This window comes from Aotus nancymaae, unplaced genomic scaffold, assembly GCF_030222135.1.
Source record: "Aotus nancymaae isolate 86718 unplaced genomic scaffold, 86718_ANA_hifiasm-v0.15.2.pri h1tg000049l, whole genome shotgun sequence".
Classification (NCBI taxonomy): Eukaryota; Metazoa; Chordata; class Mammalia; order Primates; family Aotidae; genus Aotus; species Aotus nancymaae.
In genome coordinates this window covers 17,112,607-17,137,512 of record NW_026988463.1, presented here as the reverse complement: position 1 = coordinate 17,137,512, position 24,906 = coordinate 17,112,607, and the positions used below count along the sequence as shown (strand labels likewise).

At 46.5% G+C, this 24,906-nt stretch overlaps 1 protein-coding gene across 3 annotated transcripts in view; it reads right to left on the bottom strand.

Moving 5' to 3' along the window:
* XYLT1 (xylosyltransferase 1) overlaps positions 1 to 24,906 on the bottom strand; it is a 375,146-nt gene that overhangs the window by 135,676 nt on the left and 214,564 nt on the right. For all 3 annotated transcript variants that reach the window (XM_064362527.1, XM_064362528.1, XM_012464641.3), the window contains one exon: positions 19,305 to 19,815. In XM_064362527.1, the coding sequence (XP_064218597.1) occupies positions 19,305 to 19,815 (511 nt within the window). The remainder of the gene's footprint in view (positions 1 to 19,304; positions 19,816 to 24,906) is intronic.

Sequence of the window (24,906 nt, the reverse complement as noted above, 5' to 3'; positions counted from 1 at the left end):
ATCTACATGAAATACTGGCAACTTGGCCAGGGATTTTGCAGGAGAGAGAGAGAGAGAGAGATTTTGCAGGAGAGAGAGAGAGAGAGAGAGAGAGAGAGAGAGAGAGAGAGAAAATGGACCCAGGAGTGATATTCGGGATGGAGGACTGAAAGGTCTTGCTGCTGGCTGAGATGTGAGAATGAGAACTGACCTTTTTCAAGTTCTTCAGGACCAAGCCTGAACTGGCCTCAGTGGCCTGTGCTTTCCAGAAGGGTCTAACACTATTAACACTGAGGATAGTAATAAGATAATTAGTACTGAATAAGCACCTACTCTGTATGCACCAGGTACTTTGTTATGCATTACACATCAACCCATTTAGGAGAACCTGTGTGGTAGATACTATCATTAGCCCCATTTTACAGATGGGGAAAAATGAGACACACAGAGGTTTAGGTGACGTGCCCAATGTTCCATAGCTGTTGGCAGAATCAGGATTAAACTCCAGAACCCCATCTGGACAGGGCCACTTCCACTATTTCACATTTCACAGGATACTGTCCAATGATTTTAGAGCCAGAGAACCCCAGTGTAGACACCCCTCTGCTACCTCTGAGAGAAACCTTCTAGGATTCCAGATGCATAAGTGAAGTCTGGAGGCTGAGCTCCGCTGATCTGCTGGAGTCTTTATTGCTCTACAAATGCATCATTAATCGACCACTGGGGTCTTTCCCATAGAGCCTTTCAAATTACAGTTAAATTCTTTGACAGCATTCCATGCACCTAACAGCGCATTTCCTGTGTTCATCTTAATAAACAAGGGGAGGGAGGGAGGCCTGGATAATCTCAATAAACAAGGGGAGGTGGGGAGGCTTTGAGGTCTAGGCTGAGAAAGCAATGGCAACAGCACCTTTAAATTCTCCAGGTCCCCCACTGTAATGCTAATAAAGTCTTGAAACGAACAGTGCCATCAAGCCAGCATGAGTGGAGACCACGGTTCCTTCATGCCTGGCCCACTGCCGTGGCCTCGCGGGGCCTCCAGGTCACCTCGCCAGGGCCCTCTTTCTTAAAGTTCTGGAGATTCGTTGCACAATCAAGGCAACCAAGAGGAGAGGGAAGAAAAGAGGCAGCACTGACGTCGGAACTGACGGGGCGCCCCTGGGAACATGCTGCTTCCTCAGGAGGCTCTTACTAACTTCCAGGTTAGGACACAGTTGGCTTCTAGGGGATACAGTATGGGGAAGAAGCAGACAACTTGCCTACCTTCTGGAACTGTCTTCTCCACCTGTTACAACTGGAAGGTTATAGCAGACAGGGAGCTCTCCAAAGCAGGGCTATTAGTCTGTTTTCACACTGTTAATAAAGACATACCCAAGACTGGGTAATTTATAAAGAAAAAGAGGTTTAATGGACTCACGGTTCCACGTGGCTGGGGAGGCCACACTATCATGGTAGAAGGTAAAAGGCACATCTTACATGGCCGCAGTCAAGAGAGACCTTGTGCAGGGGAACTCCTCTTTATAAAACCATCACATCTCCAGACTTATTCAGGATCACAAGAACAGCCAGGGAAAGACCCACCCCTGTGATTCAATTACCTCCCACTGGGTCCCTTCCATGACACATGGGAACTGTGGGAGTACAATTTACCCTAGAGTAAAGTAGAAATTTGGGTGGTGACACAGCCAAACCGTATCAGCAAGGGTTGGCAAATTATGGTCTTGGACCAAATCTAACCATCCATTCTGTAAATAACATTTTATCAGAGCCTATTCATGCCTATTCATTTATGCACTATCTACACACTGAGTTGAGTAGTTAGGACAGAGACCTTACACCCTGCAAAACCTGAACTATTTGTTATCTAACCTTTTACAGAAAGTTTGCCAATCCCTATGTTAAAGTATAAACCAGATTGTGCCACCATCTTGCTAAAGACCCACCCAGGGCTCCCTACTGCCCTAGAGTAAAGGTCAAATGGCTTATCTGGAGCAAAACATCTAGCCTCTCTCTACAGGAGAATCCTCGTCCGTGAAATGGGAGAGGGAAGAATCAGCCTACTTCACTGAGTTAGAGCAAGATTTAAATGAGACAATGCATGTTTTAGAAAAGCTAACTACTAAAAAATGGTAAAATACACAAAACATAACATTTACCATCTCAATCAAAAGTTGTGGAGTTGTAACCAATCTCTACGACTTTTTCATTTTGCAAAATTGAAATTCTATGACCATTAAAAAACAAATCCCTGTATCTCTTTCCCTCAAGCCCCTAGGACCCATCATCCTACTTTCTGTCTCTATGAGTTTAGTTACTCTAGATAAGTCGTGTAAGGGGGAATCACACAGTATTGGATCTACGGTGACTGGCTTATTTCACTTAGCGTGATGTCCCCCAGGTGCATCTATTTTGTAGCACGTGATAGGGCTTTCTTCCTTTGTAAGGCTGAATAGTATTCTGCTGTATGCATATACCACATTTTGCTTATCCTTTCATCTGTTCATGGATACCTGTGCTGTCTCCATCTTTTGACCACTGTGAATAATGCGCCTGTAAACAAAGGTGTGCAAATGTCTCTTTAAGACTCTGCTTTCAGTTCCTGTAGGTACGTACCCAGAAGAGCCAACTTTTATTGAGCACTTTCCAGAGACAGCTTCTGCCTTAATAATTCACACAGATCCTCTCATTCTATCCTCCCAACAACTCTACAAGGTGAGAACTATTACGACTAACATCATTAGGATGACCATGTAACTTACAATGATCAGTTTATGGAAAGTTTGCCAATCCCTTCGTTAAAGTCTAAATGAGATCATGCCACTGTCCTATTCAAAACCCAGGCATGGCTCCCTATTACCCTAAAGGCCAAATGACTTATCTGAAACAAGTCATCCAGTCTCACTCTATAGGAGAATCCTTGTCCGTGAAATGGGAGAACAAAGGAGTGGCCTACTTCATCAGGTTAGAGTGAGAATGGAAAACTCTTGAGAGGGAAAAGGGGCTCCATTACTAATTATACCAGAATGACAGGCCTAGATCGGGACTGTCCTGGGCAAACCAGATGACAATCATCATCCCCATTTGATAGATTAAAGACGAAAGACAGAGCAGTGAAGTCCCCTGCCCGAGGTCCCAGCATGAGGGAGGGGCACAGCCAGAATTCAAACCCAAGCCGACTGACTCAAGTTTTCACGGCTAAGCACAGTTCTACGTGCCCAGCACGAGGTGCAGTAACCGTCAGCAATCAGTGTGAGGTGTCTCATGATGAGCTCTTCCGGTTGGGGAGAGGGGTCTTCAGGGCACAAAGAGTCAAGGGCTCAGAAAGTCAGAGGGGTAAAAGGAAGGCTTTCCACACTCAGGAGTGAGACTGTGGATGCCATTGTGTCCATACTGAATGGGAACTTGCCACCTGAAGAGAAGCAGATGCCCTGGTCTCCCACCGTGCTTGACCGTGGCACCATGGACATTTTGGACTGGAAAATTATTGTGGGGCTTTCCTGTGCACTGCAGGACGTTAAGCGGTATCCCTGGTCACTACATAGTAGTATCCCCTTTCCCAGCTGGGACAACCAAATGTCTCTAGGCATGGCCAGATGTCCCCTGAGGGGCTCAGTGGCCTTGGGCGCGAACCACTGAATCAGACAAAGGGCAGAACTGGGGGAAACAGGACGTTCTCCCAGGTCCGGGCTTCTCAAAGTGTGGTTCTGGAGTGGTAGCAGCCTCTGGCAGAAGTATAATTTCTCAGCTTCTGTCCTCGACCTGGGTCAGAAACCCTGGAGGTGGGGCCTGGGAGTCTGTTTCCAACACAAACCCAAGTATGCCCACTGTCCTTGACCATGAAAGAGAATTGCTGGGATCTCGGAGGTCTAGAAACGACAGATGTTACTAACGTGAAGATGAGGGTGTGTTTTAGAAGCTTCCAAGATCTGTTGGTGACCAGTGCAGGATATACTGTTATAACCAGTATAGGCTTTTTACACGGCAGTTCGTGCTATTAAAATTTAAATAGGCAAGCTTTTTGACCTGCCAATTCATTTCTCAGGATACTCTGTAGCAGCCAGTCTCAACTTAGGGTCCCCAAGAGAATTAAGCTCAAACGTCCTGGGGCATCCACTGTACATAGCAAATGAGCTTTTCTCTGATGCATCCAGAATGGTATTAGTTATATACATCTTTGAGGCATCTGAGAAAACAAGCACTTAGTATAGCAAAAAACTGGCAACAACCCAAATGTCCCTCAATAAGGGAATGATCAATTACACTACAGTGTATCTATATACAGAGTAATGTGGTCAGCTACTATAAAGAAATAACTCGGCCAGGTGACGTGGCTCACGCCTGTAATCCCAGCACTTTGGGAGGCCGAGGTGGGCAGATAACGAGGTAAGGAGTTCGAGACCAGCCTGACCAACATGGTGAAGCCCCTCTCTACTAAAAATACAAAAATTAGCCGGGTGTGGTGGCACATGCCTGTATCCCAGCTACTCGGGAGGCTGAGGCAGGAGAATCATTTGAACCTGGGAAGCGGAGGTTGCGGTGAGCCGAGATCACACCACTGCACTCCAGCCTGGGCAATGAGAGCAAAACTCCATTTCAAAAAAAGAAAAAAAAAGACCTCAGACCTGAACATGTGCTTAAAAAAAAAAAAAAAAAAAAAAAAAAAGTATCATGTAACTTGTGAATTCTTTCATTCCACAGCCAGATTCCATTAATATCTTTTTACAAGTTTCAAGTTTATACATCAGTTTCATATGATTTATGAATCCCTCATCACAAAAACACACTTTTTTTTTTGGCATGTGCTGAGTTTAGATATCTAAAGAAAAGCAAAAACGTACATGCAGGTGCCACTGCTCAGATAGGACTGATGGACCAAGATGGATTTTCTTATCTGCAAAGTTTCAGTTTTTTAAAATAATAAGCATGTATACAATCTTACTTGAGGAATTAGATTTAACAAGCATCCTTTCTGCATTATTTGAGCAAGTTCTTAAAAATCACAAAGAGAACTGTCCTTTCCCTGCCTTCTCACCATCTTTTCACTTTGGTCTCTGGAAGCGTCACCGGGGACTGGCTCTTGGCAGCCTCCCAGTTCCTCTGAAAGGTTTCTCACTCTATCCATGCCACACTTGGAGGTGAGCTATTAATTTGCGCTTTGTGGCTCAGCCTCGATTCTGATTTAGGGCAACATAACCCTCCTCAAAATTGTGAAGAATAAATTAGTTTACTAATTTCGCTATTAAGAGTTTATCAAAGCAAGCACTATTTCAGCCGTCTCTTAATCAATCACCATTTTCCGTGTTTATCTCCTATTCAATTTTTACCACAGGGTTCTATACACATCAATTTGTCTGATGCTCTTCCTACATATGTTTTAAATTACTTTATCGTTGTATAAATTTCACAGCCATTAAAAGGCTTTAATACCAGAATGGCTGACATGGTGTTAAAAATTGAATTCAATTCCACGGGGTAATAAATTGTGACCTAAATCCAATCTCTCATGGGTGACTGAAGGATACAATGAAAAGTTATTGCTTTGTCATTTTTACTCTAACACAAATATACCACAGCAACTGGAAACTGGCAGAGAAATGGGAGGTAACCGCGGCTGGCTATTTCTCACCCCAGGCAATGAACTGACTTCAGAGACAAGTCCGTAGTGTCTCGGATGGGATCAGTGCCCCCCTCCAAAAACAGGTGCATTATCTGACTGTGTGGGTCTCTTTGCAACAGACAGATTGAGCATAAGGAGCAAATGTAAGCTGCAAAGGGCTTCCTTCAGCCTGAATGCAGCTGCTCCAATAGACACCAAAGTGCAGTGGTTAACCCTCTCGCCATGCCACTGGAACCAAAGCCTCTGAGCTCAGAGCCTGGCTCTGCTACTGGTGAAATGTGTCATTCTGGATAAGTTTTCTCTCTGTGCCTCAACTTCTTTGAATACAAAGTTGTTATAAGAAGTAAATGAGTTAATGTAGCTAAAGCTTCTTAGGATAGCCCTTGGCATTGAACAATCCCTGGGTAGAGGTTAAGTGTTATTTAAGAGCAAGTTCTTGTACAAGACCTTAGCTCCTGTTCTTTCTGGCTGCAGAGGTGGTGAGTAACAAACAGCAATAGCTAGAGAAAGGTGTTAACTATCAAGCTGTGCATATTCCTCTCTCTGGAGAGGCTAGATCAGCCATTTAACACAACTGGTTCCACATTTACTAAGGGTGCCACAGAGCAGACAAGCTAAGGCGTGGGTTTTGAAGTTAGGCAGAACCGGGTTTGAGTTTAAGGTGTGTCACTTGCAAATATGACCCTGGGCAAGCTACTTAACCTCTCTGAGGCTCAGTTTCTTCATCTGTTCAATGGGATTAGAGAACATCCATTCTCCAGGGCTGTGCAGGAGGTGCCATGAGATCACACATGCAAACTGCTTGCCTCCACACCTGGCATTCAGGAAGTGCCTAAAAAATGTGGATTCTCATGTCCTGCCTAGGCACTGGAGAGCCAATGGTGGAGACTCAGGATACGCTGCAGCAGTCAGTCTCAATGCAGGGTACCCAAGATAATTAAGGGGACTCGGCCCTTATGGCTCAGTGTGGGCTACAGAGGACTCCAGCAACCCCGCTATCCTGTGACATGTGCCCCAGCAGGGAACAGGCAAGGTGGCTTGGGGGCACACAGCTTGAGCACCTCACAGAGACTTGGAGACATGCATTGTAGGGAGACAGCATCACAGAAGGCTTCCCGAAGGAAGTGGCATGGATACGAATTCCTAGCCCCGGATTGCCAAATAACTTGAGAGAGGAGAAAAAGCCAGCTAGTTTTGTTGACTTATGCAGAAAGGAGAGATAGCTAATCCTTTCACTCTAGTGCTTGTGTAAGACATTCATTCATTCATCCATCCATCCATCCATCCATCCATCTATTCATTCATTCATTCATGGGCCATGCCTGGGCACTCTCCTTCTATAGAAAGTTTCTGTTCTGGGGGCCCTGGGTGGCAGACACGCAATCACTTGTGCCCAAGGGAGCAAGCCACTCATGGACCAAGAATTCTGTGTGCTCTTCTAATCTCCATTCTCTGCCTTGTTCTGGGGCAGCTACTGGGCAAGAATTCATGGAAAGCCAAGAAAAGCATCACAAACCACCCTGCATGGAAGCGAGTCTCCCATGCCCACCTGCAGGCTTCCAGAACCACAAGCGCTGCCAATCGAGAGGCGGCCTACTGCTGACCTGTAACAGGTGTTTGGTAAATATTTGCTGGCTAGATCGATGGAATAATGAAAGTCTACTCAAATATAGTATTTTATTCAGCAACCTGAGGAGGCAGGGGAGGCACTTGTGCAATCTGTTTTAAAGGAAAGACGTGAGGCTCAGAGAACACAAGTGCCTTGTCCAAGGCTTTCGTGGCCGGCAAAGTGGCAGAGGGGGCACAAGCCTTTTGAGTTGAATCTGGTTCAAAAGCTTCTCCTAATCCCATGGCAGCTCAATGATAGAGAAACAGCCCAGGACACCGAGACTATGTCACTGCTGGAGCAATGGAGGACTTCCTTCCATGGCTTGCATGTCATGAGAAATAGCATTATAACAGGAGGCAAGACCTCCCAAGGACAGGTACCCTAAATCTAGGGCTAAGAACGTGAGGTCAGAGGTTGCTTTCCTGATCCCAGATGACCTCTTGGTCAGGGCTCAAAGGTAGAAGAAGCATGGTTCTGCGGGGACAGGATGTGAGGGCTGCCCCCCAGTCCCAACCTGCCAGAACCCTATCTTTGAAGCTGATATGATTTGGCTGTGTCCCTACCCAAATCTCTACCCAAATCTGAAACTGTACTCCCATAATTCCCATGTGTCGTGGGAGGTAACTGAATCATGGAGGCGAGTCTTTCCCGTGCCGCTCTCACAATAGTGAAAAGTCTCATGAGATCTGACGGTTTTACAAAGAGGAAAGCTCCCTGCACAAGCTCCCTCTCTTGCTTGCCATAATGTAAGACATGTCTTTTGCCTTCTGCTATGATTTTGAGGCCTTCCCAGCCACATGGAACTGTGAGTCCATTAAACCAATTTTCCTTTATAAATTACCCAGTCTCAGGTATGGCTTTATCAGCAGCATGAAAATAGACTAATATAGGGGCCTACCTTCCGCTCGGGTCTCTGGCAAATTTCAGTTTGGTACTGAGAGATGCCTCTACCTCCATTCTCCTTGCTCAAGGCAAAGACACAGATGCTCTAAACCCAGCACTTTCAGGTATTACAACTTGGCCTATGAGCAGATTAACCTTTTTGCTTATTGCTAGAGCTCCCCTGTTGGTCTTGTGAGTACTTTAAACTATCAACACCTCTTCCTACCTGAGGGCTTTTGTACATGATGCTCCCTTGACCCGGAATGTTCCCCTTCAGCCCTTCCTCTAGTTAACTTTTACCACCCTTCATGTCTCGCTCAACTATAAAATACAACTATGCGCCTCCCAGAATTGCTGTTGCAATTTTACATGCAAATTTTTTTTTTTCCTTGAGATGGAGTCTTATTCTGTCACCCAGGCTGGAGTGCAGTGGTGCAGTCTCAGCTTACTGCAACCTCCTCTTCCTGGGCTAAAGTAATTCTTGTGCCTCAGCCTCCTGAGTAGGTGGGACCCAGCTAATTTTTTTTTTTTTTTTGAGATGGAGTCTTGTTCTGTTGCCAGGCTGGAGTGCAGTGGCAGGATCTCTGCTCACTGTAACCTCTACCTTCTGGGTTCCAGCAATTCTCCTTCCTCAGCCTCCCTAGCAGCTGGGACTACAGGTGGAAGCTACCACACTTGGCTAATTTTTGCATTTTTAGTAGAGATGGGGTTTTACCATATTGGCCAGGCTAGTCTCAAATTTCTGACCTTATAATCTGCCCACCTCGGCCTCCCAAAGTGCTGGGATTACAGGCGTGAGCCACTGTGCCAGGCCTACATGCACATTTTAATGACCATTTATCCCTGTGTTTCCCCACCCACCTTAAACAGGCTGCAGTCTCCCTGAGGACAGGGATTCTGTCTGCTTTTCTCCCAAATGAATCCATCCAAACTAGTTCCTGGCATAGACAGGGGATGCTGGATGACTAATTGTTGAATGAGGGTATATTGAAGGGAGCTGGTGACAAACAGTTTCAGTGCCCGATTGGTGGATGCCATGCTCAGAACACCACCTCCACGGAGACTCTGGATGCCAATTTCCATCACTTTGCTTAGTACACACAGGTCTCTATATGGTCCCCAGGGTGGAGAGAGGTTGAGTCACTGAGGCTAAAAGCAACCATGTTATCTTCTTTCCCAGTGATGGTAAGACTGAGACTTATGATGTGCCAAGCACTAGATATTCAAAGATGAGTACGATCAGGCCCCTGGCATCTCTTTCCCCAGCATCTAAACCAATGTCAGGCAAAAAGTAGCCTCTCAATAAAAACTAAATGAATAAATGAACTCAGCATATCTAAAGACTAGGAATTGTTCCATTTGCGAGCAGCTTGTCAGCAAGTTCTTTCACAATGGGATCAAATCTATTTCTGTTCCTTCTCTAGGCATCTATGTAGTTTGGTTTTCGTTTGTTTGTTTTTGTTTTTGAGATAGAGTCTGGCTCTGTCACCCAGGCTGGAGTGCAGTGGTGCAAGCTCAGCTCACTGCAACCTCTGCCTCCTGGGTTCAAGCGATTCTCGTGCCTCAGCCTCTTGAGTAGCTGAGATTACAGATATGTACCACCACGCCTGGCTAATTTTTGTTTTGTTTGGTTTTAGTAGAGATGATGTTTTGCCACGTTGGCCAGGCTGGTCTCGAACTCCTGGCCTCAAGTGATCCACCCACCTCAGCCTCCCAAACTGCTGAGTTTATAGGCATGACCCATCATGCCGGGCCTCTAGGCACCTATCCACGTGGTTCCTCACCTTGCCTGTCCTCTCGCCCTGCTCTATGTCTTCAAATAAATCATTTGAGTCCTCTCCAGACATTAGATTGCAGATGTGGCTATTCACATGTTACCTCTGGTCTCTCCTATTCAGGTAGAAGTTCCATGAGGGTACAGCTATGTAGATGCACGATTGATTCCCAGCACCAATGGACATGACACCCAAGTGGGCGTCCTCTGCTTTTGTTCACTGCTCTAACCCCAGGTCCTAGAACAAGGATTGGCAAACTACAGCCTGTAGCTGTCTAATTTTGCCATGACCCTTGAGCTAAGAATGGTTTTTACATTCTTAGGCGGGTGAAAAACAAAAACAAATCAGAAGTAGAACAGCATCTCACAGCAAGTGAAAATTATGTGAAACCCACATTTCGGCGACCATAAATGACTTTTGTTGAAGCACACCCACGATGGTCATTTGTTGATATGTTGTTTATGGCAGTTTTCACGCTACAATGGTAGAGCTGAATAGCTGAGACAGAGACCATGCATTTTGTAAAGTCCCAAATATTTATGATCTGGCCCTTGATAGAAACTGTGTGTGAAGCCGTGGCCTGGAGCATTGCCTTGAAAGTGGTGGGTGACCAACAAATGGGTCTGCTGATTTTCTCTGGATTCGCCAGTCTCTTTCCTTTCTCTAGGAAGTCCAAGGAAGACCTTTGGGACTAATTTAGCCCAACTCCAATGAACTGTTATGGATACCTCTTCCTTCCTGGGCTCCTCAAAGGGAGATGCCAAAGGGTCCTCTTGGATCTGCAAGGGTGGCCTTGGGAAAGCCAGTCCCCCCCGCCCACTTGGCCAAGCTTTTCCCATTCAATGTGGCTTCATTACACCACCCTCATCAGTGTGGCACCTTTTAACTTTCCATAGCTATTCCCTCATTTTCTCATCATTGGTAATGCAGCAAAAGACCTGAGAGAAAGTAGTGTCTCTGGCTGACAGATGGGGAAACTGACGCACTTACCGGGGGCCACTTGTGACATCCCCAGTTACATTTCTCTCCATTGTGGGCTGTCAGCCACACTTTCTAGAAGCTGGCTACTCATGCTGTGTAGTTACCCCACTGCCCCCAAGGCATGAGGGATATGGAAGAGACAGCCTTTAAGCAGCTGGTGGTACCATCTGCCAGTCTCTCTCTGCAATGAGTGGCCAGTCTTCCCCCAAACACCCCCATATCCAAAAATGCACTCCTATACAGGCTGATGGGTAAAGATGGTTTGCTGCTGCTACAAAGAATCCCCTCCCGTCATTCATTCTCATCCTAACACCTGCGCCGAGTTCCCGAGTCACGTGCAACTTCTGCCCAACACCCATTGGAGAACTGCCACCTTCACTCAGATGCCCAGACCTGGGTTCCCCGCTGAAGTCCAGCTCACCCTACTCCCAGCCAGTCGCCTTCCCTGGAACTTCTCACATTTTTCATTTCTCATTCTTCACCTGCATGTCCAGACTGCAGACCCACAGGTCGTTTGAAGCATCTACGTGCTGCCTTAACCAGGCCCAGCAAAGGGGAAGAAATGCAGAAGCAACCACAGGAGCCAGCAGGGCCTTTCTTGGGACACTTTAACTCAAAACACGGGGAGGCTGGTGGCCGTGAAGGCCACTGATTGGAGGGCGCTTCCTGATGTGCAAGTGTTCAAAACATAACAAGGCAGAAAAAGTTATGTCACCTGGCGGCTGGCACAGACTGCCTCTTACAGGTCACAGGTCAAACAACCTTTATTGGAAAAGACGCTTTGACAATGGAAGGGGCAGAGGTGCGCCCTTCACCCAGGGCTTCTGGGGAAGAGATGGTCCAGGAAGGCTTCCTAGAGGAAGCACATTCAGGCTGGGGTCTCGAGAGGCAAGAGGTGACAGATGGACAAGGTGGGGTAAGTAGGAGTTGGGGGGACAGGGCGGGGGCTGGGGAGGGTCAGAAGCTACTGGGGCTTTGTCTGAAGAACAGACGCCGCAAGACGTGGCTGGGCAGTGGCTGACACTGTCAAAGCAACCCTTTCCTCTCTACTTCTTGACGCCCCTTCATTTACAATGCAACACCTCCTCCACCATGACTGTTAGGTTGGTGCAAAAGTAATTGCGGGAAAAAAAAGTAATTACGGTAATACTAAGAGGCCAAGCATACCACTTACCTTTCCCAATGCACTCAGCATATTATGTGCATTATCTCGTTTCAGTCAACTACCCTATAAAGATAGAAGATGAGTTTTTGTGTCCATTTTACTGTGAAGACTGAGTCACTGAGAAGTTAGGATTATGCCAAAAAAGGTAGAATCAGGAATCAAACCCCAGTGTCCAAAGCTGTCCTTGACCTTGAATCTGACCTGGCTGCATTCCCATGAAACACTAGGAGTTCCAGATGAATGACCAGAGACCCCAGGGTGTGTGGCTAGAAACAAGTTTCTCCGGCCAGGTGCAGTGGCTCACACCTGTAATCCCAGCACTTTGGGAGGCCAAGGTGGGTGGATCACAAGGTCAGGAGATCAAGACCATCGTGTTTAACATGGTGAAACCTCATCTCTACTAAAAATACAAAAAAAGTTATATTTTTGGGGGGCGTGGTGGCATGCACCTGTAGTCCCAGCTACTTGGGAGGCTGAGGCAGGAGAATCACTTGAACCCAGGAGGCAGAGGTTGCAGGTAGCCAAGATCATGGCACTGCACTCCAGTCTGGGTGACAGAGTGAGACTCCATCTCAAAAAAAAAAAAAAAAAACAAAAAGAAAGAAAGAAAGAAACAAGTTTCTCTGAGGCCATCCCTGGGGGCTGATGTGGCAGAGTCCCTTCCCCAAACCTCACTGCATCCTCGCTGCATGGTTGCCAGTGGACAGCCTGTGGAATCCCCCCTCCCCTAGTGAAAATAGCTGTCACCAAAGGAAACGGAGCTGGGGCTTCCTTTCCTTGGAAGGATCTGGGGCTTCCTTTTAAACTCGTTTTCGGAGAGGAAAGGAGAAAAGTCGCAAGGGATGTCTCCCAGAAAGCAAACTGTCTCCTAGGCTTCTGGACACGACATTTTGACTGAGTGTTGGTGGAGGGAGGAGACAGACAGCGTGAGAGACTGGAGGAGTGGAGGCCCTTTACCAAAGTCGACATTTAAAATCTATTTCGCTTCCCCTGAATTTTTCAGACTTGCAGCCATGAGGAATTGTTTCCTTAATTATATTCAACTTCCGGCATACTCTTGGCTGAAGTTCGGGTGATGTTGCGTTAAGCAAAATGAGAAACACGGTGCATCCATCTGTGTGTGTATGCACATGTATACATGAATATTTACTCATATATTAAACTTCCCTCCACCCCGTCTCCATCTCCTCATTTAGCAAAGGAATAAAAGAACCACTGGACTGAAGCTGAAATCCCTCCTAAGCAGAGGGAAATCCGGGTGTCATGGTTTCCAGAAAGGGAACACAATCTCCGTATGGGGTGTAATTACATCTTAGCTTTCTGCAGAAGAATAGTTTATGGCTTAAATGCTATTAATTGTAAGCCGTTTTGTTCCATGGGAAGTTGTTCATTGATAACTACCCAATTAGGGTTATTTTGCAATTAGTCTATTCACAGTAAATTTATTACAAAAGGGGGAGTCTGTGGTGTAGCAAATTAAAGCGTCGCTAGGGCTGGGTATGCAATGGCTTTTAAATGCCAATCTTATTAACCAGCTCACGGGTCCCAGGAGGTTGTGCCATCCTGGCTGGTGCAGCAGAGGCCTCAGGACAACCTCTGGCAAAGTCACGCTGCAAAGCCATCCGGAGATAACCTCAGCATGACTAGGAGAAGCGCAGGAACCCCTGGCCTAAGATGCTGAGGTTTTGATTTTTTTTGAACAATTGTGGAGAGGTTATAAAGCAAACAGGGATGCAGTGTATATTAGCACTACCAGGCACAGTTCTTAGCTGTGTACTAGGCCCTGGCAAACCCTCTAAGCTAAGTGTGTTGATGCCCATCTTCCCTTTACAGATGGAGAAATGGGCACAGAGAGGTCAAGCAACTTGCCCAAAGTCCAACAGCTTGTGCACAGGACACCTGGGATTTGAATCCAGGTGGTCTGGCTCCACCAGCAGACTCTTAACCACTGGCAGCATCACGCCCTCGTTTCCCACTAATGCCCTGATTTCTCCCTTGCAACTCACCCTACTGGCACCAGAGAGAGAGAGACAGCCTACACAGCTCGAAGAACACCTCCAGGGCTCGACAATTTCAGATAAAGTGACCCTTTTGCCTACCCAAGAGGGATAGGCTTATGGAAAAAGGATCCAGGTTCTGTAACATGAGTTCTAATACCAGCTCTGTCATCTGCTGGCCAAGCGTTTCTGGCCAAGGAGTCCCCTTCCTTGAGCCTCAATTTCCTCACTGACAAAAAGGGTTCATGACAGACTTAGTCTGTAGGGCTGGTGTGGGGATTCGGTGTGATTAGGCCATGTTACATCTATTAGCACAGGTGACCCTTGAACAACACAGGTTTGAATGACACGGGTCCATTTACACACAGATTTTCTTCCCTCCTGCCATCCCTGAGACAGTGATAATACCAACCTCTCCCCTCCTTTTCCTTCTCCTCAGCCTACTCAACATGAAGACAAGGATGAAAGCCTTTATGATGATCCACTTCCACCTAATGAATAGTAAATATACTTTCTCTTCCTTATGATTTTCTTAACTACTTTTCTCTAGCTTACTTAATTACATTTATTTATTTACTTTTAATTTTTTTTTTGAGACAGAGTCTCGCTCTGTTGCCCAGGCTGGAGTGCAGTGGCACAATCTCAGCTCAATGCAGCCTCCACCTCCCGGGCTTAAGTGATTATCCCGCCTCAGCCTCCTGAGTAGCGGGGATTACAGGCATGCACCACCCCACCTGGCTACTTTTTGTATTTTCAGTAGAGACAGGGTTTCACCATGTTGCGCAGGCTGGTCTTGAGCTCATGACTTCGGGTGGTCCACCCGCCTCGGCCTCCCAAAGTGCTGCGATTACAGGCATGAGCCACTGTGCCTGGCCTAGCTTACTTTATTATAAGAATACAGCATATAATGCAAGTAACATAGAAAATATGTGTTTATTGACTGTTTATGTTATCAATAAGCTTCAGGTCAACAGTAGGCTATTAGCAGTTAAGGTTTTGGGGGAGTCAAAAGTTGTACTCTATTTTTTGACAGCAAGGAAGTTGGCAGCCCTAATCCCAGAATTCTTCAAGGGTTAACTATACATAGTAACAGTATTTTGCAGGGATAAGAAAACTAAAGCCCAAGGGCCAAATCCAGCCCGTGGCCTGTTCTTTTTTCCTTTTCTTTTTGAGACAGAGTCTTGCTCTGTTGCCCAGGCTGGAGTGCTGTGATACGATCTCGGCTCACTGCAACTTCCACCTCTTGGGTTCAAGTAATTCTCCTGCATCAGCCTCCCCCGTAGCTGGGATTACAGGCACATACCACCATGCCCCGCTATTTTTTTTTGTATTTTTAATAGAAACAGGGTTTCACCATGTTGGCCAGGCTGGTCTTGAACTCCTGACCTCAGGTGATCTGCTTGCCTCAGCCTCCCAACGTGCTGGGATTATAGGCATGAGCCACCATGTCCGGCCGGCCTATTTTTGTAAGTTAAGTTTAACGGGGATATAGTGCATTTGTGTATGTGTGGTCTCTGGCTGCTTTTGCCCTATGATGGATGGCAGACTTGAATAGTTGTGACAAAGACTGGCCCCCAAATACTCAAATTCTTAAGATCTGGCCCTTCACAAAACAAATATGCTATCCCTGAAATACAGAAGGAGCTCAATATTATGTTCATGGAAGGGCATTCAACTCAGGCCTCCAAAACTTCTCTGCCAGGCACTGGTTAACAAAAGATTCTGGAAACGTTGCGCTCCACTTAATTATTGCTACACTCTGTGTGCCAAATCTAATCAAGAATATAGACGGGAACCACCTGGACCACTTAGACAAAGGTGAAACTGCAAGGGAGAAAGGAAGCTTTTCTTTCTGAATCTTTCTATTTCAAAGTTATACGTAGGCCAGATACCGTGGCTTATTCCTATAATCCCTGCACTTTGGGAGGCCGAGGTGTGTGGATCATTTGAGGTCAGGAGTTCGAGACCAATCTGGCCCACGTGGTGAAATGGAAACCCTATCTCTACTAAAAATACAAAAATTAGCCAGGCATGGTGGCAGGCACCTGCAGTCCCACCTACTCGGTAGGCTGAGGCAGGAGAATCACTTCAACTTCGGAGGTGAAGGTTAAAGGGATCTGAGATGATTCCACTGCACTCCAGCCTGGGTGACAGAGTGAGACTGTCTCAAAACAAAAAAAAAAAAAACAACAAAAAAACAACAAAAAAGACATACAAAAGTATTGCATAGACTCACACTTGCTACCAGAAACTAAAATAATACAGATACGCTTGTTAAAGTTGTCCCTGCTGCCACTCTGTCCCTGCAGATGAGGATCACAAGGAAGGTTTGCTGTGCATCCATCCAGCCCTCTCTCTGTGCACTTAGGGTACGTGGCCACCTCCCACCTGATCTAAATCCTCTACTCGGTGACCAGCGGTAAACACAGAGACACACATTTAAAAGGAAAAACACCTCTAATGAACTGGGTGACCTGGCAAAAGTCTCTTCCCCTCTATGAGCCTCATGTTCTCACCTGCCCAGGGAACCAAGTGAATGAAGAGTTCTCTCAGAGGCCTTTCTAGTCTACCTTTCTTGGGAGCGGTTCTCACGCTGCACTTCCTTTTTGCATCAAGAGAGTTGGGGAAATTGAGCATTTGTCTTCTCAGGAGGCCACCAGGAAAAGCCTGGCATGGCTCCTAGATGCACCAACATTGGGGGAACAGAAAGCCCTTCCTCCCCAGTTCTGCAGTTGGCTTGATTCTCTGACCTGATGCCTTGACATTGAGCAGCACCTCAGTGGGCCCCTTCCAGCTGCATCTGTGGACCCTGACACCCTCACTGAACTCCATCTAGCTTGACTCTGACATGCCCCCAACCCTATCGAAGCCCCTAAAGCTCTCTGTTGCCTCCTTGTTGGCCTCAGTGCTCATTTAAGGGTCTTTTCACTTTGGAGATAACAAAAGCAGGTGTTGGTACTTGGATTTAGAAGCAACAAGGGGGTATTGCGAACCTTGCACCATTTTGTGAGGAACAGCTGGGCTGGCCTTGCAGTGTGGCCCAGTGAGGAGGGGTGGCCAGCAGTAAATAGTGAAGTAGGCTCCCAGGGAAGGCAGAGTAGAAAGACCCCTGGAAAGCAAGCTGCTCCCTGGACAGATAAGGAAGCCAGGAGCTGAGAGCAGAAAGGACTCTCTCCCTATTAGCTAGTAGCTGAGCTTGAATGAGATACACACCGTTTATTTCAAATGCATCTCTGTTTGTTACTAGTGGCATTGGCTCTCTCTTTGTGGGAAGGTGCCTTTTGGATGCTGTCCACCCTCTCCACAGAGAAAACCATTGAGCAAATGAATTCACAAACTCTTTGAGAAGTAAGGTCTTCTCCAAAGAAAAAATAAAATAGAAGAATGTTCCCAGAGCCTGGCTTATCGTCAGCTACAGTGGCGAGGGCTGGGGGAGGGAAGGAGGCAGGCCCAAAACAGCAGTGACCACAATAACCAGCGACCACATGGCTGGGTGATGGGTACATGGGGGTTCTCTTTACTCTGAGTGGGTTTGAAATTTCCTGCCATAGGTTGGGCGTAGTGGCTCACGCCTGTAACCCTAGCACTTTGGGAGGCCAAGGTAGGCAGATCACCTGAGGTTGGGAGTTTGAGACCAGCCTGAGCAACATGGAGAAACCCCAACACTACTAAAAATACAAAACTAGTTAGGTATGGTGGCGGGTGCCTGTAATCGCAGCTACTAAGGATGCTGAGGCAGGAGAATCCCTTGAACCCGGGAGGTGGAGGTTGAAGTGAGCTGAGATCGCACCAATGCACTCCAGCCTGGGCAACAAGAGCGCAACTCCATCTCAGAAAAGAAAAAAAAAGAAAAAAGAAAGAAAGAAATTTCCTGCCATAACAATAAGCTTGTAAGGTCACTTACAAGCCTTGTAAGGGAGAGGGATTTTAAATCTCTCATCTGAAAAAAAAAAATCAGGCTCTTGACATCAGTTGCAGCCTCACAGAGCGGTGGATATGATAAATGAATTGACTGCACAGAGCCTGGTGCAGTGCCTGGTACACAGCGAGGCCTCAGTAGCCACCTGCGGCTGCTGTCATTCCCCTTCCAAGGGCACTAGAGAAGGTGAAAATCACCACCAAGAAATATACATCAATGGCACGATTTCAGATGCAGAGATACACATGTGCTACACGCCTGTGTGAAACTGGTCTCCCCATCTTCAGAGGGCCCCTCCACTCTGCTTGTATCAGTTTCTGGATCACAGCTCTGATCCTTCCCTACGTCTCAGCAAGAGAGCTGTTTTATCACCAGGTCATCAGCACACAGAAGAGTGCCAGTGAGGGGCAAGACGGAGGGGAAAAGGGAAAACTAGGAGATGAGGAAGAAAGAAAAGGAAGGAAGGGAATGAAGGGGAGAGGAGGGGAAAGAAGGGGAGAAAGAGGGAGGGAGGTGGAAAGGTAGGGAGAAAGGGAGGATGGGAGAAAAGGAGGAAGGGAGGAGGGAATGGAAGGAAGGGGGGAAGGAAAGAAGAAGAGGGGAAAAAAGGAGAGAGAGAGGAGAGAAAAATTAGGAAAGAAGAGGGAAAAAAGCAGGAAGGAGTGAAAGAGAAGAAGGAATAGAAAGAAAAGAAGAGAGAAAGAAAATTAAAATAAGAAAGAGGAAATAGAGAAGAAGGAAGGGGGAAAAGAGGAAAATAAGGAAGGAAATGAGAAGTGAAAAACGGAAGAAAAGAAGAGAAGGAAGAGAGAAAACAGAAGAAAATGAGGAAGGATGGGAGAAAAAAGGAGAAAAAGGAAAGGGAAGGAAAGGAGGGAAACAGGAAGCAAATGAGGAAGAAAAAGAAGGAAGGGAAGAGGAAAAGAAATTTTCGATGAAGGAAAATGGAAAGTTACAGAGCCTCCCAGTTGATGCAGCCAATTAGTAACCTTTCAAATCATAATCAATTACAATAATATTCATGTCAATTCTAATCCCAATATTCTGCAGAAAGAGAAACCAAACCATATCAATACAGCCACCTTGGCTCCTGCAAACTTCACATCAGCTCCCGATTTCACTATCATTTTATCCTTGGCCGTCAAGGCAGTGGGTTAAAGCACCTACAAAAGGTCATCTGATTTTGCAAAACTTTTCTGACACAAGACTTCAACATTCAGGGAGGACATGAACAAATCAGATCTCATATGCTCATCTGGGGTTTGGAAAATAGGGCGGCCTTTCTCAGAAGGTCTGAGAAGGTGAGCAGAAGGGGCTGGGCAGGAGGAGGAAGCGGCCAGGAGACACCTGCCTCTCTGAGCCACCAGGGCTGGAACTTACCCTCCAGGGGGCAGAACCGAGTCACCTTCTCAGGCATCAGCAGCCCTAACTTGTGGCGGCAGTAGGTCTCCCCGATCTCCTGGCGGCAGTGCTTGGACTTAGCACGGGACAGGGCGGAGATGGCCTCCTTGCCCGAGATGTCACACTTGGGGGGCTGGTCATACTTGGTCTCAGGGGAGCTGCCCCCAGTTTTCCTGGCATGAGGCAGTCTGGACACATCCTTTCCACGGCTGCTGTTGGCTGCGGCTCTGTCCCCGGGAGGCAGCACCTCACCAGGGCCTTTCCTGGGGAATGCATGTCCTTTTCCTTTCTCCTGCTGTTCCAGCTTCCTTTTCAAAAGCTCCTTCTGCCTACTCGGTGGCTTCTTTGCCAACTCAGGCTGGTGCTTCTGCTTTTGAGTCCTGGGTGCGAAGTTGCTGTTGTCGACATTCTCAAAGTCTTTGGGGACAGAGTTCTCATTGTTGCTATCTGTTCGCACTTTCTCTTTCGGCCGGTGAGAAAAGTAGCCATCCTGGAGAAGAGGGGAGAGAAACAGAAGTGAAACCTGACTGAGCCATCGCACTAAGCAGACTGGCCTTTGAAGGATGAGTCACATGGGCTTGGAAGGCTGGGCCACAGTTTCACATCCTACTTTTGCTACTGGTTTAACCAGTGGTAAGATGTTTCTCTCTGGACCTCAGTTTCCCCATCTGGAAACACGAGATGTTCCAACTAGAAACTAAGGCTTTTTTAAGCTCTAAAGTGCCATGACTAGGAAACTCAATGCTTCTTATTAACCACCTTTTCAAGTCAGTTTCTTTCCTTGACTGTCTTGGCTACTGGGTAACAAACATTTTGTTCCAGCTTCCTGTTTAAATTCCAGTGGAAAGTGCGGTGATAGTTTACTTAAGGGTCGGAAATGACATAATAAAGTTATAAAGGGAAACATATTGGTAGGATATTATATCAGGACATGCCCATATATCTATGCCCATAAGAGAAATCAGACCAAGCCGTTGTAAATTCTATGGGAAAGAAACCAGCAGCTTTTATTTATTTATTTTTTTAGAGGAATGCAGCCTTTGCAGAATAAACCTTACACAAACTTGTGACACTCTTGTGCTTGAGTTTTGGCTCTTAACATTTACACCTGGACCAGAAATGAAGTCACCTGGGGTTAAGAGAAAGATCAGGAGTCATTCTGGAGACCATGCATGGCACGGATGTTTCCAGAAAAGCTGGACCCCAAACTCAGCTCCTCCATGGGTAAGTGAGTCCTGGTTATTTTGATCAGTGGAATGATCAAATGCATCATTCAACCAACACCTCAAGTTGTTTCTGCAACATGTTGCCTCTACATGAAGCTCATTCCCAAGGCCTTAATCTGAAAGCATATCCAGTGTCCCAGAACACAGCCCCTGACCTCTGATGCCACAAAGAACAGTAATCGCTCCCCATATCTGCCCTTGTTGCTATGGAAACACAGGGACAATGAGCAGCATCCCTGCTAGGTTTCCTTTTAAGGAGGGCTGAAATATGCCTTTCACCAGTTCCCATGGAAAAAGGTATAGTGGACTGAACAGCGGAGCTGCAGTGGTACCCAAGAGCAGCTGACACTCAGCAAGGCTTCCACGCAAGCAGGTCAGCAAACAACTGCCTGGGGTTTTTATAAATAAAGTTTTATTGGAACACAGCCACACCTGTCCATTTGCGTATTGTCTATGGCTGCTTTCCTGCTACAACAGCAGAGGGAATAGTTGCCACAGAAACTGTCTAGTCTGAAAAGCCTAAAGTATTTCTATCCAGCCCTTTAAGAAAAGGTATGCAGACCCCTGCTCTACTGGAGTGTGAGTTAAAAGGTCTCCTCCTCTGGGGAGGGGTTAGCTGCTCCTGTCCTCACCATCCATACATGGTTCAGCAATGGTCTGGAGAGGAAGGTGCCAACAGGGCCGGGCATGGGGGCTCACACCCATAATTTCAGTACTTTGGGAGGCCAAGGCAGGTGGTTCACTTGAGGTCAGGAGTTCAAGACCAGCCTGGCCAACATGGCAAAACCCCATGTCTACCAATAATACAAAAAAAAAAAAAAAAGCTAGGCATGGTGTCGCATGCCTGTAGTCCCAGCTACTCAGAAGGCTGAGGGAGGAGAATTGCTTGAACCTGGAAGGTGGAGGTTGCAGTGAGCTGAGACTGCGCCACTGCACTCCAGCCTGGGTGATGGAATAAAACTGTATCTCAACAACAACAACAACAATAACAACAAGACGATGCCCCTCTAGCTTCTGCTCCATTGCTCCTAGTAGTAAGCATGAATGTCTATTTGGTGGAGGCTCTACTGACACTAAAACATCTTGTGGCCACTCTGTAAGCTGAGTATTGGTATGACTTTCCATTTACAAATGGAAAACAGCACTCAAGAAGAACTGACTTACTCAGGGTCACCCAGCTAGTTGGTGGTAAAGCTGGAACTCAAACCAGACAGATCACAGACCCTACATTCTGAGCTACCAGGGACACTATCCACTTCCAATAAATTGTATGATCCTTACTACACCCATCACCAAAACCCTTAAGCAGTGCAACCTGACATTGTGCCACAAGATCTGGCCCCTCCCACCCAGCTCAATGAATCTGCTACAGGTGTGTGACCTCCCAATTGCAATCTTCAGGCTGTCCAGTGGACTACGGTGTTGCAGAAAGACACGGCGAGAGAGTAAGCAACAGCCACAAAGCACTTGGAGTTTGAGGCTGCAGGAGCCGGAAGGTAAAAAGGCAGGAAGAAGGAAAGAGAACTGAGAAAAAGGAGCTGATCAGTCCATATTGGGTCACAGGGCAGCTACTGGTTGTACGCAGGAACTGCTGTTACATGCTGATCTATAAATGAGGGCCTTCTGGTTCTGGGCTTTCTTACCTTCCCAGAGAGACCTCAAAAAATCCCTTTAGTGGGTGCCTAGAATACATTCTATTCTCGTAATCTAAACAAACCCTGCCGATGTTCCTCTTTTCTATCCAGAGGCCCTTACGAGTCCCAAGCAGCCTCTCAGACATTTTCTGAGCTCTTGCCACAAGCCAGGCACCATAATAAGTTACACAGGTATTCCTTATTGGGTACTGACGATTAGATGCATTCTCCTTGCCATTTTGCAGAACGAGGAGCCAGTGCTTGTTATGATACAGTCTTCAATATGGATCATATGCTAGATGCCATGCTAAGCCCTTAGATGTGGTACCTCACTTAACTTCCAGAAATGAGTTCCAGTGTAGGCACTACTCTTCTCCCATCTTACAGAAAATGGTGGAAAAGAAAGTTGGGGATGTTAAGTAATTTCCGCAAGTTCATCTGGGGGAGGCAAAGAACTTGCATCTGCCTGATTCTAAAACCTGCTGCTGCATCGCGCCCCCTGTGTTTTGCTGAGAGGTAAACCAAGAAGCATTCAGTTCCCCTTCTCCATGCGTGCTGTGGAATGGGTATCACCTTCTTTGCTCATATTAGTCTCTGTCGGGATGGAGCTGGATGGAGCAAGAGAGGCATTCAATAAAGCTATGAAAAATCATTTCCATTCCATTCCTTCTAGGCATACATTAGGATTGTATGTCCCTATCCCTTGCACATTAGATACAGACAAGAAACATGCTATGGCCAAGAGCAGGGACTGGAAGCCAGAAGGTGTCAGTCCCTGGATACCACAATATCCAGCCACACTCCTGCTGGAGGAGGTCATGCATCCCTGAGTGAGGCCCATGTGGAGCACAGACTCCACCAACCCTCAGTGTGCAGAAATTGACCCCTGCTGCTTTGAATCACTGAGATGTGGGGGATCTTTGTTACTGCAGCATGGTCTAGCTTATTTTGACTAATCCAGGAGCTAACCTGATCTGCTTTCTTCCTTTGAGCTGCCTCAGGTACAGGAGCCAATTTTTTTTTCCTCCCTCCAACAGTGAGAAAATCCATTTGATGACTCCCACACTCCAAGAACACAAATTTAAATTCTATCCCTAAGTCCATTTTCTAGAACTTTCTAGAAATGTCTAGATGGCAGGGAGTAATTGCCCTGATGGGCATCTTCATTTTCTCTTCAGATACGTCCTAAGTGTTACTCTTGGACTCTTTTCTTTCTTCACAATCAGCAAGGTTCCCCGCCCCACAACAGAAAACCTCCACAACCCCCATTTCAAAAGCTCCTGTTCTCCATCACATTCTGGCTGAAGTTCACAAAGCAAAACCAGACACAGAAAACACTGAGATCATCTCTCTCCACCCTCTACGGCTGATGAAGCTAATCTGACAGAGAATGGCCAATGCCTCTGGCCAATTTGTAGTATCAGGAACAGGCACCACCACTGATTCTAACAGAACTCATGACTCCTACCCACTATCTACTCAGGAGAGGCCACCACAATGGCAATGATTAGATTGCGGTGGCCCTGTGAACTTTTGCCTGGCCCCAGATGCTACTCAGCTGCCACAGGAAATCAAAGAATGCGAGTATAAGAGGGAAGGGAAATATTCTGTCTTCTAGAATAAAAAGCTCAGATAGTAGATCACTTCCAGAGAAGTCAGAGAGAGGCACAGTCAGCGAGAATCAAAGGCCTGAGAACTCCCGTCCCTCGGCGTCACTGGCATTTTCTTTAGTGACTGATGAGTTCTCTCTGTATTCCCCCCAGTTCATTTGTTTTGTTTTGTTTTGTTTTGAGATGGAGTTTTGCTCTTGTTACTCAGGCTAGGGTGCAATGGCTCGATCTCAGCTCACCGCAACCTCCGCCTCCTGGGTTTAAGTGATTCTCCTGCCTCAGCCTCCCGAGTAGCTAGGATTACAGGTGCCTGCCACCATGCCTGGCAAATTTTTGTGTTTTTTATAGAGATGGGGTTTCACCATGTTAGCCAGGCTGGTCTCGAACTCCTGACCTCAGGTGATCCACACACCTCAGCCTCCAAAAGTACTGGGATTACAGGCGTAAGCCACCATACCTGGCCCATTTTTTCGTTTTAAAAATATTATTTTACTGTGATAAAAACACTTAACATGAGATCTACCCTCCGAACTAATTTTTAAGTATTATTGTTGACTACGCAACTACAGTCAAATATAGTACTATATGCAACAATACAGCAAACTGTTGTGTATTGTTGCATATACCACCATACTGTTGACTACAATCTCTATGACTTCTTCATCGTGCGTGCACGATTGAGACTTTATGCCTGTCTATCAGCACCTCCCCACTCTCATCCCCAAACCACCAGCCCCTGTCAACCACTGTTCCACTGTCGGGTTCTAGGATTCTGACTGTTTTCAATAGCTGGTAGAAGCGGAATAAATACATGTAGTATCTGTCCTTCTGTGACTTGTTTATTTCAGTTAGCATAATGTCCTCACAGTTCACCCATGTTGCTGCATGTTGTAACATTTTCTTCTTTCAAAGACTGACTAAAATCTGTTGTATATATACGCCACATTTTCTTTATCCAGCCATCCAAGGATGGACATACCATATAATTTCATGTTCCCCTTAACTCTTCAACTGACTGCCAAGGGGTGAACAGATTTTGCCTTTTCTGTCCTTTCCCTGGAGACTCAAGATCCAGAAAACCAAACCTAGGATCCCTTCCCTTTACAAAACC